At 42.3% G+C, this 19,251-nt stretch overlaps 1 protein-coding gene across 3 annotated transcripts in view; it reads right to left on the bottom strand.

The window, feature by feature from the left end:
* tfb1m (transcription factor B1, mitochondrial) overlaps positions 1–19,251 on the bottom strand; it is a 58,548-nt gene that overhangs the window by 29,744 nt on the left and 9,553 nt on the right. For all 3 annotated transcript variants that reach the window (XM_078556857.1, XM_078556858.1, XM_078556859.1), the window contains exons 2-6: positions 11,900–11,987; positions 11,100–11,251; positions 6,975–7,126; positions 6,277–6,385; positions 2,747–2,898 (exon numbers count right to left, since the gene is read on the bottom strand). In XM_078556857.1, the coding sequence (XP_078412983.1) occupies positions 2,747–2,898; positions 6,277–6,385; positions 6,975–7,126; positions 11,100–11,232 (546 nt within the window). In that variant the 5' untranslated portion in view covers positions 11,233–11,251; positions 11,900–11,987. The remainder of the gene's footprint in view (positions 1–2,746; positions 2,899–6,276; positions 6,386–6,974; positions 7,127–11,099; positions 11,252–11,899; positions 11,988–19,251) is intronic.

The raw sequence follows: 19,251 nt of genomic DNA, 5'->3' as shown, positions 1-19,251 counted from the left end.
ATTTTCAGAGGTCATAACATGATGAGCTACAAGTAATGATTTGCATGATGGAAACCCAGGCGGCACATTCACAAATGATTGCCAGTGCTTAATCATGCACATTGTGGCATTATTGAGTAATTTGACTACATTCTTTATGTGGGAGTATTGAATCTATAGGAGTTCATTATCGGACTCTGATGGGGGCTCAAATTCCACACCCTTAAATGTCCATGACCACTGAAACAACCAGTAGCAAAACGGAATCCAGGAAACTTCCAAACATGTGCCAAAACTATATACAATGGTTATACATCCGTGTCACCTGTGTGCCTTCACAGCTTCATCATCTCTCTCTTGCTACCACTACATTTAGGCGTAGCCCCGACACCCACAGCTGAGGTGGAGGCAACCTGCTGACTGCTATCCCTGTTGACTGTGATGACTTTGGCAGGTGTCTTCTGGTGGCCCAAGGTCTAGAAGGCCCTGGCCTACTAAGGGTCTCCTGTTCAGGTACAGGTGCATCCTCCTCGGCCTGCCCTATTGGAGGCGATGGGGTCACTGGCAGAGGGGATGTTGAGTGCCATGGCAACCTTGGAGTATCCTGGGATGAAGCGCCCGAGGTGCCTGGCTGGCACTCCTCCATCCTTTGAATGCCCAGTGACACCTCCCTGACTCCTTGAAGAGAAGGAGCACCTGGAGGGAGCCTCAAGGTGTCCCGTCCCCCTCTTGCCTAGGCATTTCTGCACTGCACCCATGGCTAGAGTGATGGGGTGTAGGTACGAGTGGATATCTGGCAGCCACTGTGCTTTCTGCTGGACCTGGGTTTCCAAGGCAGCCGCCACCCTTTCCGTGGAAGCAGCCAAGTGCTCACATGCTGGAGCCATGATAGCAGACAGAATGTGGATGGACTTCTCCAGCCTTTGGTGCAGTGTGCGCATGGCCTTCGGCATCCCTGCCTGTCTCTGCATCTCCAACATGTCTCTTAGGGCCGAGTCCAGAAGCTCATCATCTGCATGGGGCTCAGCAGTGGCCTGGTCTCCAGTGGTCCTCCAAGAGACCTTGGCTGTCACTTCCTCCACGGAACCATTCTATAGCAGCTGTTGAGTCCACCCCAGTAAGTGATTAACAAGCAGGATGTCCTGCAACTGATAGAACACTGGGAACATGAAGTGGCTGCTACACATTCAGTGCATGAGTCCAATCTGCTGTTGAATCCTGCCACCCAAATCCCTGTCTGACATCCCTGTGTATTCGCACACTTACACTGCCTGATGCCCTTATGAGTGCCTCTTTGCATTGAGTAGACGGTGCCACTTAGCCTGGCGAAATGCAGCAGATCATTCATCCTCTCCCTGCAGTTCTGCGCGTTTCTCCTGTGGCCCCACGTACTCTAACCTCCATTGTAACCTCTGTCCAGGCCGCTGTGGTCAGACGGGACGGCCTCCTGCTGCTATTCCAATGAAACAGCACCTCCTGCCTTTCCTGGATGGCCTGGATGAGAAGCTGCAGGGAGGCTTTGCTGAACCGTGGGGCTGCACGTTGTCTTCTCTGTGACACCCTGGTTCATGCAGAGTCTTGAACGACAGACAGATTGAAGCTCCTGGCCTGCGGTGAATGAATGGCTGCCCGGGTGCCCTTTAAATATGGCGCCCGGACGTTTGACCCCATGAAGTAATGACAGGGGTGGCAGCTTCCTGCCTGACCCCGGCCCAAGATTTGCCAAGCTCCTCGCAGATGCATAAGTAACGAGCTAACCAGCGCAAGATCAACCGTCCTGTCCCCCAGCGGAAATCACTCCAACTTGCGCTCCCACCACCAAACTTAGACTCCAGAAGGTTCCGGCCAATGTCAGGCAGCTTTTGATGTCTGTGATATAAATAAAATTACCAATATTAGGCTAATATTTTGCTTATCTTGATGGTTTACCCATTACAGAAAATGAACCCCATCTCCTCTTCAATGCCTGGTAATCAATGTTAATTATTTCTGTCACTTAGGAATATTGGAAATAGGACAGCTGTATGAACAGGTTAGTTACCTAGTCAGACGCAAGTCAAAAACTACTGGAATTTATGTTTAGGCACTGGCAAAATACTGTTGATTTCACAGATGCCACAACCATTGCAGTACCTGAGTCCGCCAACAATTCACATATACAGCAAACAAGGGCCATAGAAATTCCAAAATACAAACACCAGAGCTTTCATTTTTAAAGTCTGGTGCTTTGGCTTTTCTATGAGCTCTTATAAAACATACAACATAAAAATTCTTATAACTTGAAAGTGGCTGCATCCCCTTCTACAGAAGGTACTTTATGTTGAAAATAACATTCTTCTTTGGAAATATCAAATCCAAAACATTCAAAATAGACAATGCAGGTAAATTATTAGAATTGTAGTATCCAATATCATATTTCTCCTCTGGCAGCACCTTCCAAACCCACGACCTCTACCACCAAGAAAGATATAGGCAGCAGATGCATGGGAACACCATCGCCTGCAAGTTCCCCTCCAAGTCACACACCATTGTGACTTGGAACTATATCGCCTTTCCTTCACTGTCACTGGATCAAAATCCTTTCCTAACAGTGCTGTGGGTGTACCTACACCACATAGACTGCAGTTGTTCAAGAAGACAGCTCACCGTCACCTTCTCAAGGGCAATTAGGGATGGGCAATAAATGCAGCGAAGCCCACATCCCATGTAAGGATAAAAAAAAATTAAGGAACTAAGCACAGAAAAAGTTAGAATTATCAACACTTACCTCTGCAACCTCCTTTTGAAATGTTAGTGTCATCTGTGTTCTCCCAAAGACAAAAGGTCCGTTGCGATTTGCAATATTCTCCAACCATTTGATAATGAGAGGTGTTGAAACACTAAAAGGCAGGTTACCAATGATGTGCACATTTGGTGGGCCTGTTCATAACATTTAAAAACCATAAATATATAGTAAGTGATTGAATAGGGCTAGGACCCAAATGATTAGTTTCATGCACCACATTTAGAAAAGGACATCACTCGGAAGTGGAAATCAATGTAAAGTACAGTCCATCAATAAAAATACACATTTATTTTCCTACTACTGGAAGATATAATAATTTTAACCAATTACTGAAAAGATTAATGAAAAACCCTCATATTGGATCTAAATAGTTCTTCGTGCAGGTTTGTAGATTGGAATCCTCTCCAGTCTTACTAATTGCAAATTCCCAAAATGATTTCTTAAAAATAGAGCAGTAGGGCTGTGTAATCACCACTCTCACAATGACAGCTACTGTTGATGGACCTCATTGATGGATTCTTAGAAGCCAGTCATGTCTGAAATTGAGAGCATCCAGCAACCTCCCAGTAATTAACTAAAAATAGCTTTATCCTAACCAGTGACTAACTATGTAACTTCTGTTGAATTCACATCCTGTCACTGTGAACTTCCATCTACAAATGTGCTGTGCTACTTATTCAAATACAATTAATTTCACTAAAATATCTGTCCATTCCTTAGGTAATTCAAAGGAAACCCTCTTCCTATGAGAAAAGTTTGCTGATTTCTGGAGTGTTTCTCGATAAGGAAAAACTGATCAGCATAGGGCCACAGATATTTTTCTGCAATGCTCAAGTGTACATATTGGAAAGTGAACTGAAAGAAAATAACATCAATACAAACTGGGTAGCCCTGTCTTCCCAAACAAATATAGCAGAGATGTGGGAATGGGGGTTAGAGGTGATGGGAACATTAAGCCCCCTCAAGAAGACTCAAAATTACATGAAATAAAGCTGCACAGCTTTCAAAACATTCACATCGAACAATATATATATTTTTAAAAACAATAACCCTTGCAAATGTCTACAGTGCATTTAAATATAGATTTTAATAATGGACTTCTCCACTTTCCTAGTTTTTAATTATTTTTCCCTAATTTTATAAATGGCATCTGGATCTGATCACCGTTCAACAGTCCAAATGGAATCCATTATGCGTTTAAATAAAGTCAGTCTAAGTGCATTCATTTGGTGCATGCAAATCCCCACTATCTTTATTTGACATCCATAAATAATTATATTTTCTTCTAAGGTTATTATGATTAACAAAATACTCCTTAGGTCCTTATAATAAATTATAGAACAAATTAGAAGTTTACAGAAAATTGCAGAAGCTGCACAGCAGAAACCTCTCTGCAACATGTTAATATTTTGCATATACTTTATTGCACAAAAATTATCTGTGATGTGCTGTGGTTGTGAAAGGTGCTTTTTAACTGCAACTACTGAAGATCGGCACAATTATAAAATACAATTGCCATCAGGTAATATAATGTAAAATGTTGAAATCATACAAATTGCCTGCTTACGCTGGAAGTCTAAAACACTTTCTTTTTATCTCCATTATTATAATTTCTGAAAATTTAATAAAACATCATCATTCATAGTCCACTACTGCCCTATCTTTGTCACTTTACACAGCCTGACTTAATACCATCACTTAATTTTCGAAGTTTCCTCAACAACTCAGCTTGGCCAAAAGATGACACCAAATCTCACAGTGGATCCACATTGCCATCATAGAGTTAAGCTTCAAGTAGACATGAATTTATAGCTGAATTACCAATCTCAGCCTCTCTGCTGTGATGCCAAGTAGAAGTAATTTCTCTGCTGTGATGCAAGTAATTTCCAAGAAGCATAGAAGAGCAGAAGGTAAAATGCTACTAAGTCACTCTCAGAATACTGGACTGTCAGTTTTGGCTCAGTGGTGGCACTGTCACCTCAGTGTCAGAAGCCTGAGGGTTTAAATCACATTCCAGAGACCTGAGCACATAATCCAGGCTGTTACTTTAGTGTAATGCTGGGCTGTTGGATGAAATGTTAAATGCAGGCCCCATCAGCCCTCTCAACCATACGTAAAACATCACATAGCACTATTTCGAAGAATTCGACTCCCCAATGCCCTGGACAATATTTATCCCTCAACTGACATTGCTAAAATGTTAGGTTTTGAAAAGCCATTTGGTAAAGTGCCAGGTAACAGATGTTTTAGCAAATTTGAAGCCCATGGGATTAAAGGACAGTGACAGTGTGGATACCAAATTGATTGTGAAACAGGGATTAGTAGCGGAGAACTATTTTTCTGGCTGGAGGGTAGTAAACAGTACTGTCCTCTAGGGGTCAGTATTAGGACAACTGCACTTTTTGATATATTACAACAGTGACACTTCATTGTTACGGTTGTGAAAGATACTATCTTAAGTACAATTCTTCTTTCTTACTAAAGGCTAGATCAACAACAGCATTACAGTCTGTCTGGAAGCAGTTCACCTGCTCACAATCACAGCTGTAACTGATGTATGCCCATGTGAGAATAGATTAACCAGAGGGATTCTCATTACATTCAAAGCCATAAAACTGACCCATTGACAAAAAACTATAGTTCTGACCTTAATAATGGCCCTCCTATGTAGTCACAAAGACTCTGTATACAAATCATCTTTTTTTCCCTTTAGCTTCAAGTAAAGATCCGATCTAATTACCATAAATGCAAACAGTTAAATGCTCCTCTCTCCCCAGTGAAACCTGTTGAGCAGCCTAGTAATGAAATCATACTTTAGTTTGGCTGGCTACTTGGAGGGTCAAAGTTCAGTGGGACTCAGGTTCATAACAGTTTGGGTAATTGTTAAGTGTTTTCCTTCTGCAACATTTTTCAATTCCAAAAGCAACATGGCTCATTATTCATTTTTTTTCTTCTGTTAGGTCTGTTACATAAACTGTTTAACATTGGTTTCAGTTTTACAGATACAGCGTAACATGCTCTTTTATATGTTTGAAAAGCTGTTCTGGTCAAGAATGTAGCTATTTGTTATGAGGCGAAACCATTCACTGGCTTAAAGCAATTGAGAAACTGAATGCATTCCTGTAACATCTGGCACATGGTCTCACTTAATACATGTCAACGGAAGTGATGTATTCTTTAAGAATTCATTTTCCTTTCACATTCCAAGACTCCTTGGCAGATGTTGCAAGAACAGTTTTCAGTATCATTTTTGTAAACATGTAAACTCTTTTGAATTACGGTGCGAGTACTATACTTACAAATCAATGACTGGTCTTAAGAAAAACTGAATAATTCAATAGCTTTTTAACTACAGTTAAGCATCAATTATAGAAAGTGGGACCAGCTAGCATTCAGAATCCATAGTTGACTTATTCTTTCATTAGGCAATAGAGTTAAAAGTACAAATTTTAGGGATTAAAAATTTCTCAAATTAACTAATGTCTGATAATACATTATTATATAAAACTTACCGTCTTCCCACTTGTTTTGAAATTGCTTTGGAAAAGCCCTTTCCAGTTTGCAGGTCAGAATATCTCCATGAACGATGTGCATTTTCCCAGGTGCTGCTTCAGCCAGCAACTATATGGGCACAAAGCGGCTATTGTATTACAAAACTCTAGTCTTTTATCCACATTTTCCAATGTAATTGCTGTTACATAGTAATAAAGAAGCCAGCATTATGACTTCAGAGTTCATAGATATAAAAAAAGATTACCCCGGGAGGGAGAGATGGAAGCAATTCTACTTTGAAATACTCTATATGTGAATACAATAAAACATAAAGAAGTAGGAGATGGCAAGGTTCGCATAAATATTAGAAGAACGTGGACACTTAGGTCTTTGCAGACCCAACATTTGCCAAGCTAGTGATTACTTTCAAATACTGACTTAGATACAAAACACTTCTGTTTATTTTAGCAACCTGCTCCTAGATCTCAGACAACTTGGGTTTTGTGTAACTGTATAAACAGAGTAAGCTTCAGGTAAACTATTTGAAACACAAACCAGATGGACTTAAAAAAGCTTAGAACACATTTGTACTGACAGTTTTACCCACTATCCCATCATATATATTTTCTCAGCAGCTGCTTTTGAGCTTGCAAAGTTTGCACGTAACAAGGCAAGTCACCATACAACACTGCTTCTTTACGTTCATTTGTTTGATTACCTGTAAACCAGGAATAAATCTGGTATCTTTTTCAACTACAAGTAATTCTGAAATGCCAGCGTTGAGAATTGATCGAGTGATGCCACCTGGACCTGGGCCCACTTCACAGACACAGGAATTCCTCAAATTCCCAGCATGTCGAACTATTTTATCTGAAATGAATGGTTTAATGTTAAAATAATATTTAATAGATTGGATCATCAAATTAGATCATATGGGTTGACTGAAGAACAGAAAAAAGAAGCAGGCAGTCGCATTCCTGGGAGTATACTATAGACCTCTATTGTATACTATAGTCAGAGGGGGACAGAAGAGCAAATATGTCGGCAAATTGTTGAGTAGTGCAGAAACAATAGGGAAGCGATAGTAACAGACTTCAACTGTCCTCATTGGCTAGGATAAGATTAGTGTAAAAGGTATAGAGAACACAGGATTCTTAAAATGTATTCAGGAGAACCTTTATAGCCAGTATGCAGTAAGCCCAACAAGAGAAGGAGCAGTTCTGAACTTTAGGACTTTATGAGATAAAGCTGGGCAGTGGGGGAGCATCAGTTAGATTTTGTGTAGCTATGAAAAAAGTTAAAGATAGACCAAGAGTAGAAGTTAAAATTGGGGAAAGGTCAATTTTTTTAAGATTAAACGTGTTTAGGCAAAAGTAAACTGGAAATAGCTATTTGAAGGTAAGCTGGTGTCGAGAGCAATGCGAGGCATTCAAGAAACAGAGAGGGTTCAGAACAAATGCAGTTCCATGAAGAAAAATGGTGAAGCTTGCAAATCTAGACCCACCCTCATCTTGATAACAGCATACAGAGTAGGATAAGGCAAAAAAAGGGAAGCTTAAGTCAGATACCAAGCGCTCAACACGGCAGAAAGTCTGGAGGAGTATAGAAAGTGTAGGGGTGATATTAAAAAGAAAATTAGGAAAGGCAAGTAAAATCGGGGAAAACACAAAGATGCTTTATAAATATTTTGAGAGCAAGAGGATAACCAAGGAAATAATAGGGCCTATTAGAAGTTAAAAAGATAAGCTGTGTTTGGAGACAGAAAATGTGAGCATGGTTCTTAATGAATAGTTTGAGTCCCTCTTCACAAAAGAAGGGGACAAAGTAGACATTGTAGTTAAGAACGAGGAGAGTGAAATATTGGATGAAATAAACAGAGTGACAGAAAAAACATTAAGGTGTTTAGCATCTTTGAAAATAGATAAATCACCGAGCCCAGATGAAATGTATCACAGACTGCTCAGAAAAGCAAGGGAGGAAATAATGGAAAATCTGACTATAATTTTCCAATCCTCTCTGGCTACAGGCGTGGAGGACTGCTAAAGTTGTACCGTTGTTTAAAAAGGAAGTGATAGATTGAGTAGTGACAAGCCAGTCAATCTAACATTGTCAAATATTTGCCAATAATTTGCCCATCCCAAACAGTATAAATCATCCTTTAGAAAGGCACTAATTAATCAAGCATGAATATGTTAAGGAAGACTGTATCTGATTAACTTGATTGAATTTTTTGAGGAGGTAGCAAGTAGGGTTGATGAAGGTAGCAAAGATTTTTAACAAAGTTCAGCATGGCAGTAGGAAATTAACAATAGATTGGTCAGGTGGGCAGAATTTAAGACAGATTTAAGGTAACTCCCACAAAAAACACACAAGGTTGGTATGATCTGGCATACAGTACCTCAAAGGAGGGGAGAAGCAAAGTTAATAGCCTGATTTTCATCTCAGGCTCTAGGAACCAGAGTCAGGCCTGTTCCTGGCTTCCGAAACCTGAGCCTACCTCTGAACCCCACTCCCACCATATTTTGGCTCTGAGAGACATGTCATATTATGAACTTTCAGCCAATACTTTTAAAAATTGGACACAAACAAGCTGTTAAGATGGCTGCCACAAATCGTGTGACTTTGGCATTTGGACTACAGACAGTATCAAGTCTCCAGCAAATACTTAATTAAATATGGACATAGGTGAGGCTACCTCACATCCACTTGTGGAATTCTCACATCGCATTAAGGATAGGCCAACACATAAAGAGTATGCAGTTTCCAGACTTCCTGTATCTATGTTTCATACTTGAACAAAAGGGAAGATCGAAGCTCAACAGCCACTAGAACTTCTCACTGTATCACGATGGCCTCCCCCATCCATTCTAGACTGGGTGGGCCTCAGAAGTGTTAACTCAGCTGTCGTATAATTGAAGCTGTTTTCAGGGACCGCATCCTTATTACCTCAGGTCCCAGCAGATCAATCAAAACCATAAGTCATCAGCCAGTCTGAGAACCAGACCTGGAAACTATCTGCAAATCATCAAGCAACCAAAGTACTTAACCTGTTCCAGTTTCAAAGTTCACCTGAGAATTAACCTCCTAAGATATTCAACTACAAAAAACCTTGCAGCCTGGTGACAACCTTTCCATTCACAAGATATGCACTTCATCTTTAAATCATCAAATCCATTCAAGAAACCACAGGCCTGCCACTTAGAAGACTGGAAATCTTATATCAGAGACTGAATTAACTTTTTAATCTATAACGGTGAACTATCTTTATCTGTATCCAATCTGTGTGTGTGTGTGTGTGTGTGTGTGTGTGAGTGTGTATACATGCTTGAGAACAAGTGTGCAACATTGCTTTAATTCAATGGAAGTGTGAGAGAATAAATAACCTTCTTTCTTTTAAAACTCACAAATATTTGTGGCTGAATTATTTAATTGGAATACATACTCAAGGGTAAGAAAAGTCACACCTCTTTCCATACAAAAGGTACTGATTTTAAGCAGTAAGAGAGCAAATACATTCTGTCCGTGAAAAATGCATAAGAGCAATTTACTCCAATGCATCTCAACACTTAAACAATGCTGGTCAATGTAATGGTCAACTTACCTTTTCAGGGCAGAACCCTATGATGAATCACTGCAGTTAAAAACACATCTATAGTACAATACAGCATCTGATAGTGAGATTTGACAATGTCAAAAACATGTAACACTTACCACCAGAATATTCCCAACTCCTCAGTAGGCTACCTCCAGTGATCACAAGCTCGCCAAAAATGCAGGTTTCTTTAGGGCTTCACAAACCCACACCAGCTCATGAAAATAGCAAGGGGGGAGGGTGGGGGAGGAATTTCAGATTTCCTATTGGACTCTCAGTGGCAACCCAGCCTCAGAAGAATCACGACCCAAGGCCTTCCTGACCCGCGAGAAAACTACGCAAAAATAGCGCGGGGTCCAGAAGGCACTGAAAATTTGAAATTAATGCAAATAATTCCAAGTTTTTGTCATCCTTAGCCCCATTCCTGCCTCCATCACCTGACGAAAATCTGGCCCAGTAGCTTTCAAATGGGTATTAGCTAAATAATAAGGGGGGAAATTTGTAAAGCAATTGAGAAAGAAGAGGATTTTTCAACATGCAGTTTCTATTAATTTTTAACAGTCCAAATTCAGTTGATGCTTCGTTCAAATAGCAGGAAATAAACCAGGAAATCATATCAACGAGACTACATTGGGTTGTCATGAGAACTGCAGAAATGAACGACTCATTCATATTTGTTGTTACTGAGAAAGTTTAAGGTCTGTGTTCATACAGAAATTAAATATAAATTTTGCATGTTAAATCTAAATTGACAATAATCAAAAATTGTTGCAATTTGTTATACACATCTCTCCCAAGTGGATAGTTCTGAGTACTAAGCCATTTTCTCAAGATTGTGTGAAGCACATTAATTTCCATTCTAATCATAGTATAGCACTATCTGTACATCATTGTGAGGAAATTCTCTTTCAAGATACAGGTACATTGAAATTTAACGCGAAATGTAATGTTTATTGCAATGTATAGTGTAAGTGTACAATGTAAGTGGAAATTTTGTCCTTAAATGTTTTCTCAATTTTATTTTTAAAGGCTTATCTACAGATTTATCATTAACTCTACAAACTATTTAATGCACAGGACAGCAGTAACATATTTATATAACTGAATTTATTGGCCTGAACATGTCAATTTGGTCAAACAACTTCCCAGTCATGGGCATAGAAGAATGGGAAGATGCATTGATGAGATGTGATCCCTAAAATATAAAAGCAAAGGGTAATCTTAAGTCTAATATTTAAAATTTGTAGTTACCTGTTAATCTTAAATCCAACAAAAAGTTCTGAGAGAGCTGCTTTTCAGCTCTTAGCTTATATAACTTGATAATTTCTCCAATGGTGGGAAGAGGAGGCAAGCGAGTGAAAACTACTTTTCCTGTTGCTGCCATGTCCAAACTCTTGATATTCCTGGAAGAATATAAGAAGTTACCAAACAATACACTATTACAGGAAAAACTTCTCAAATTCATAATGCCAATTAATTGGGAATTGCATTAGCGCTTGCTTGGCAGTGTTTAGCATCCATTGAGGGCCAGAGGTTACTGGCCTTGGTTTATGTAGCCTGGAAAACTCAGACCAATTTCACACAGTGTACCAATCTCAGACGCAGAAAACAGTCCAACATATGGATGTAATGATTATAACTTAGAAATGTATCATTCCACTGGGCCATCCAACATGGTTATTTATTACTCTTCACATTGTAATGCTGTTGCTGTACCTCATCCTGAGTAGAATGCAGTTGCAAAGCACTCCACTGTGCACTTTTACAAAGACTTATTTTACAAAGGCTTAAATTAATGTAAACTTGCCATTGATTTTGTCTGTTTCATTTACAGAGTTGCTGAAATTTCACATTTGCTAACATTCCAGCATCAGAGAAAGTGATTACTAGGCACAGGAACATTATTCATTCAAAGTAGGTATAGTGACTGTTTACTGTACACACAATCTATACAACTGAACTAAAATGTTTAAATCATGACAGAAACAATATGTGGTGGAAACTTACGGTGCCTGATTTTGCTGTGAGCAGCGTGTTAGGCTTGTACTTACCCAAGGACCTTCTATGGGGTTTTGTATAGCAAGTTGTTGTCAACAGGACATCCAAATGGCGAAATGGCCTCTCGAGGGCATCTGGGGCCTGTGTGAAGATAACAAAAAACTGTGTATCTCCTTAACCAATCAGAACAAAGAATAATTATTGAGCAGCACAGCGTCTGAACCAGGAAGTGTCAGTTAAAATATTGAATTCAATGTAAAATCAGGTACAGAAAGACAATTAGGGGGTGAAAGAAAGACTGGATTAAGAGAACTAAAAGAGATTGAAAAATTCTTCGGCCAGAATTTTCATGTCGGCGTGCGGGGGCCCGGCTCACTGATGCGTCAAATGACATGTGGTGAGGACGGGCGTGCATCCCAACGTCACCGCGCGTCATTCAGATCTTCTGTTCAGCAGCCGCGTGCCAGATGCAGCTGCACGCCCGCCAAACTGTCAAAGGCCTGTTAAGGCCAACAAAAAAACTATTCAGATAATTAACAGGGCTGCCCGCAGGCAATGAGGCCAAGTGGCCTTTGCGTTTTTCAGGAAACCTGATCCACGGGCGGGATGAGGTTTCCTGAAGGTTCTATTAAATTAATAAATAATTTTTTCACATTTCATAAACATGTCCCAGCTCATGTGACACTTCACTAAGTTCATGTTTCATTCTAAGATATAGCTTGTACACCTTCCATACATGAGGGGACATATGTAAATAATTTTTATGTTTCTTTATTGAAAAATCTGAATATGTACTTAATCTCCCTGAGGCAGCTCCATGCCTCAGAGAGATTTCTGCGCTCTTTCGTGTGCATGTGCGAAAGAACGCAGGCTCCGACTCTCCCTCTTCCCTTCGCCCGTACAGGTAGTGCTGAGCGCTACCGGCTGTGCATCATGCTGGGCGGGCCTTAATTGGCCCATCCATGTAAAATGGCGGCGCGGAGCTGATCGCGGGCGGTGATTGGCTCCGCGCCCATTCCCGACCGGCCCACCCGGGAGAAAATTCTCCCCTTAATGATTTTCAATCCCGAACAATAATTAAATGTTGAAAGATGGAGGCTCGACTGTGTAATAGTTCATTTTCAGTGCGAGGTAGATTGTTTGGCAATAATTAAGACTTACTATGATGTTAGAAGGATACTTAGACTTGAAAGGACAAGCCCTAACTTTTTGTAGTGAGTCTAGCCCATATCTGCGAGGTTAGTGCAGGAACTTCATGCCGTTGAATATATCTGAATGGGGAGCCAGGTGGCGAAATACTGTTTTCAAGCAGCTTATGGAGGAGCAGCATATCTTGGACACCAACTTCTGGAGTTTCACTTTTAAATGTGCATCTCTGCCAGCCAGATGTTGCTGTCCAATTTGTGCATGAATAATGGTGGGCGTTGTTATGTGCACTATTACTTTCCCAGCAAAATCCAGTCCATCATACCTGAATTAAGGCTGTGCTGAGGTCAGGAGCTGAGAGGTACTGGAAAAACCTGAGTTGAACACTGGCAGGCAGGTTATCTGTGGATTGGTGTCACTTAATTCCTTTCATTGCTATGCTGATGACTGAGGGGAAGCTGATAGGGCAGTAATCCAATGGTTAGATTTGACCTTTTTTGTGGAACACCCGCACAATCTTCCATAATATTATGGTAAATTCCAGCTATTCTGAAATAGCTTGATTTGAAGCACAGGGCTTCAACACCACAGCCAGGATGCTGTCAGGGTCCATAACTTTCCTTCTGTTTGGTGCTTGTTAATGTCACCTGGATGGAATCAAACTTGCTGGACACTGAATGAGATCATCCACTTGGCACTTTTGGCCTCTTGCACTCACATGCTGAGACCTGCCATAGTTGAGAATGGAAACGTTCATTGAACCTCATCTTCCCATTAGTTGCCAAATTTCCAAGTGGATGTGAAAAGGCAACATAGCTTTTCTTTAATTTGTTGGCTGTGGGGCAGCTTTCTACCTAGAGGCTACTGCTTTGGTGTTTAGTCTGGTATTGTAATTTCACTAAGTTCATGTTTCATTCTAAGATATAGCTTGTACATCTTCCATACTCCCAATCAAACCAGGTTTGGTGACCTAACATGACTGAAATCCAATGATCTGTGTGTGTGTGTGTCAAGCCATGATTTTACACAATGTGGTGGCATATAATTCGGTTGATGTTGATGGCCTACAGCAGCTTATGGATGCCCAACTATTTTTGGACTTTGGGTGTGTCTTTTGTCTGCTTCACACATGGTAATGCCACATTACACAAGAAAAGATGAGTTCACGAGCACTGTACACTGAGCTCTCCTGCCAAATCTATAGTGAACAAATATGTCTGCAGAGGGTAGGCTGGTAAAGAGAAGATAATTTTTTTGCAAATATATTTTTCTTTTCCCTCTTATTTTTAAATTTATTTCGATCTATTGTTTCATCTTCACCTTTTAGCCCACTTCGATCCCTTCCCCCCACCCCACCCCCACTAGGGCCATCTGCCACTAGCTTGTCCTGCTTGCTACCTTTAATGTCCCCATTAGCACATCCTTTAGATAATATCACCACTGTCAACACCCCGTTGTCCTTTTGTCTATGACATCTTTGGCAGTCTTTTCTTGGCCTCCACCTATCACTGGCCCCCTATCCAGCTCTACCTGTCCCACCCCCCTCTACCAGCTTATATTTCATCTCATTTCTATATGTCTTAGTTCTGATGAAGGGTCATACGGACCCGAAACGTCAACTGTATCCCTCTCCACAGATGCTGTCAGACCTGCTGAGTTTTTCCAGGTATTTTTGTTTTTGTATTAAATAGGTTACTCCTTGTGTCAGTTTCCTGAACATCTGGCCCAGGCCCAGTCTGGCAGCTATGTCCTGCAGGATTCAGCCAACTCAGTCAGAGGGCTACTTCTGAGCTACCCTTGGTGATGGACATTGAAGTCCCCCAAACAGAGTACATGCTGTGCTTGTTTCTCTCAGTCATTACTTCAAGTGTTATACAATGTGAAGGAGTAATTATTCATCAGCTGGGGATGGCCAAGAGATAATCAGTAGCTTTTCTTAGGCATGTAGTTGTCCAGCTTCATGGGGTCCAAAGTCAACCCTAATTATACACACAGTTGTATACTGCTGTGCACCCGCCCCTACTCCCTTCTCTCTACAACAGCGAACCGCCCAACAAGGTGGTCTTCCGCTGGTGTTTGAGGAAAAATCCTGGGTTACTCAGTTATCGGTATGATTCTTTGAGTACAAAGTGCTGCTTAACCCTTAATCCAGGGCTTCCCGAACTGTGAGCCGCAACCCCCAGCGGGGGTCAAGAAAAGAGATTCTGCAGTCACGAGCTCCAAGGCAACAATGGCTGCCATGGAGCTCAGACTGAATGCTAACAGCTGAAGGGCCCTTCAAATCCTCACTTTTTTTTAATGGTGGAAGTGGCCTAGCTGAACGATCTTTGAGGCCTGATTCCTGCTGCAAAAAAGCCTGTGAAAATCTAGGTACTTTAAAAGCTCCTGCAGTTTAAACACTTCCCATCATGCTCTATCTCACTCTCCTCCCCTTCGCTCTCACAAATTTCTCTGACTTTGCTCTCACAAAACCCTCCACCCTCACGGCTCTAAGCCCTCACCCAGCTCTCACTCTGGGGTCATGGCAATTTTCAATCTTAAAAATGGTGTCAAAAGTGTGAAAAAGTTTGGGAAGCACTGCGCTAATCTGTGGGATAGCTCTCCCAAATTGGCACTCGGTGTCAATGAGGACTTTGAGAATATCTGCGATGGGATTGCGATCTAAAATACATTATTGGTGATAGGTCCATCAGATATTTTCTTTATTTCTGTAATGATAGTTTACAATGAAGGGCAGGGTTTTATGGTCCCCTACAGACGGGCTTGCAGGGTGGGGGTCCCATACCATTCCATGGATGCCTTTCCCGCTGCCTAAACACCCACCCTGATTGTATTTTAATGGGTGGCAGGTGGGGCCTCAGGGAACCTGTTTGCCCTGAGCACCAATTGAGGCCCTTAAGTGGCCAATTAATGGCCGCTTTCTGCCCGGCCGGTGGGAGGAGGACAGCGATGAGCGGGAGACCTGACAGGTAAGCCTGTTCGAGTCTCAAGCAGGAAAGTAGGAAATACCTCCTTCAACGGCCCCCTTTTCTGATTGGAGGGTACCCTTGAAGGTTTGGCCTCCCCCTGCATCAGGTGCCCCTCTACCCCTGGTCTGTGTACCCCGGCCTCCACCCTCCTCAGGCCTCCTCTCCTGACCAGGGCGAGGATCACCCCACCACCGCCCCCCTCCCCAACTTACCTGCCATCTGGCTCCTGGCTCTTCTTTGTTGACTGGCTGTAGTTCCAGCAGCGACCACCTGTCCTGGCCAGGCTGGCAGTTCTCAGAGAAAGGACTTCCTTCTTAGATGGGGGTGGAAGTCTCACTTCAGAAGCACATAACGCTCCTCCAAATGTCAAATGGCTGGGGGGCAGATCACCAGAGCAGGGGGCGGGTTTCATGATGACTTTTTCGGCAATGGGGTGGTAAATCCTGCTACCCATGATGACATGCCCTTACAGGGTGTGACAGGGTGGATGTAGATAGGGTGAAATCCTGCTCTAAGTGACACATCGGGCCACTTTTGAGAGCATGAGGAGTTAACCACATATTCTAGTCAGACCAGGTTGGGTGGCAGAATTGCTTTTCATAAGACATTATTAAACTAGTTTCATTTTAATTTAATTTTTTTCTTGGTGCTAGCCCATAAATGACCAGATTTATTGAATTAATTTTCACAACTTGCCACAGCAGGATTTGAACTTACAATCCCTGGGTTGCTAGTCCACAGTAATATAACCACGACAGTACCAAACCCCTTCTGGTTACGCACCTCACCATTCTATCACATTTATGATCTCAGGACAAAAAATAAATAAAATCTGTGTGAGATTTTTGACAGACTTCAAAAGACCATGAACATCGCTCACAGCTGTTAGCCCACCACACTTCACATCTCAAATTGCAGCAACAAACAGGTAACTAAACTGTCCCCAAACTAAAATATTCCTTCTTTTACAAATTAACAAAATTAAAGCTGTAAATGTCATAGCCTATAGTTCTCTCAAATCATTGGTCAGGAGAAATTGAGGGATCTGGGCCTGTATTCTCTAGAGTTTCAAAGAACGGGAGGTGATCTCATTGAAACTTCTTACAGAGATTCCTACAGAGTGTGAAAGGATGGGTGTAGATAGGATGTTTCCCCTGTCTGGTGAGTCTAGAACCAGGGGTCAGAGTCTCAAAATAAGGAGCAGGCCAATTAAGATTGAGATGAGGAGGAATTTCTTCACTCAGAAGGTGATGAATCTTTGAAATTCTCTACCCCAGAGGGCTGTGGAAACTCAATCATTGAGCACGTCGGGGAGGTGGTGACGTAGTGGTATTGTCACTGGACTGGTAACCCAGGGAAGTATTCTGGGTTCGAATCCCACTACGGCAATAAAAATCTGGAATTAAAAGTCTAAAGGTGACCATGAAAACATAGTTGATTGTAAGGGGAGGAAACCTGCCATCCTCACGTGGTCTGGCTGACATGTGGCTCCAGATCTGCAGTAATGTAGTTGACTCTTAAATAGCCTAGCAAGCCACTCAGTTGGATAAAACCACTAAAAAGTCAGGAAAAAGGAATGAAACCCAATGGGCACTCGGCATCAACGTAGACACCAGAAACAACAAAGGCAAACCCAGTCCTGTCAACCCTGCAAAGCCCACCTGACTAACATCTGGGGGACAGCTGTCTCACAGACTAGTCAAGCAACAACCCGACATAGCCATACTCACAAGATCATACCTTACAGATCATGTCCCAGTCACATAAGTGATAGGGAGAATTGCTCTGGGAGTCCTCAACATCGACTCCGGCCCCCATAAAGTCTCATGGCACCAGGTCACGTATTGCACACACCACCACACCACACTGCCCACCCCACCCCCGACCCTCAGCTGATGAATTAGTTGAACATGTTGAACACCACTTCGAGGAAGCACTGACGATGGCAAGGGCGAGAACAGACTCTGGGTGGGGGACTTCAATATCCATTACCAAGAGTGGCTCAGTGGCACCATCACAGATGCAGCTGGTTGAGTCCTAAAGGGTGTAGCTACTAGACAGGGTCTGTGGCAGGTGGTGAAGGAACCAACAAGAGGGAAAAACATACCTGACCTCATCCTCACCAACAAGCCTGCCGCAGATGCATTTGTCCATGACAATATCAGTAAGACCAACCACCTCACAGTCCTTGTGGAGACAAAGCCCCATCTTCACACTGAGGATACACTCCATCGTGTTGTGTGGCACTACCACCGTGCTAAATGCAATAGATTTCCAACAGATCTAGCAACTCAAGACTGGGTGTCCATGAAGCACTGTGGGCCAGCAGCAGCAGCAGAATTGTACACAACCACAATCTGTAACCTTATGGCCCGGCATATCCCCCACTCTACCATTACCACTAAGCCAGGGGGTCAACCCTGGTTCAATGAAGAGTGCAGAAGGGGCATGCAGGTGTCATCCTGGTGAAGCTACACCACAGGACTACTTGCGTGCCAAACAACATAAGCAGCAAGTGATAGACGGAGCTAAGCAATTCCACATCCAATGGATCAGATCTAAACTCTGCAGCCCTGCCACATCCAATCGTGAATGGTGGTGGATAATTAAACAACTCACTGGAGGAGAAGGCTCCACAAATATTCCCATTCTCAATGATGGAGGAGCCCAGCACATCAGTGCAAAAGTTAAGGCTGAAGCATTCACAACAACCTTCAGCCAGAAATACCGAGTGGATGATCCATCTCGGCCTCTTCCAGAGATTCCCAGCATCACAGATGCCAGTTTTCAGCCAATTTGATTCACTCCACGTGATACCAAGAAACGGCTGAAGGCAGTGGATGCTGCAAAGGCTATGGGCCTGACAATATTCCAGCAATAGTACTGAAGGCTTGGGCTCCAGAACTTGCTATGCCCTTAGCTAAGCAGTTCCAGTACAGCTACAACACTGGCCAGCGCCATGATTGCCCTACTGCCTAAGAGGGGGGATCTCTGCCATCTTAAGAACTGGCACCTGGTCTCCCTCCTCAGCATGGATTACAAGATCTTTGCCAGGGCAATGTCTTCTCAACTTGGCAATGTGCTGGACCACATAAACTACCTTGATCAGTCCTAAACAGTCCCATGCCATACCATCTTTGATAATATCCATGTGGTCTGGGATATTATCCACTTTTCCCAGAGGACTGGTTTGTCAAGCGCCTTCCTGTCTTTCTTGACCAGGAGAAGGCGTCCGACAGGGTGGATCACGAATATTTATTCAGGACTCTACGAGCATTTGGTTTCGGGAC

Source organism: Cetorhinus maximus, chromosome 14 (genome assembly GCF_964194155.1).
Source record: "Cetorhinus maximus chromosome 14, sCetMax3.hap1.1, whole genome shotgun sequence".
NCBI lineage: Eukaryota > Metazoa > Chordata > Chondrichthyes > Lamniformes > Cetorhinidae > Cetorhinus > Cetorhinus maximus.
This window is presented reverse-complemented; position numbering and strand designations above follow the sequence as displayed.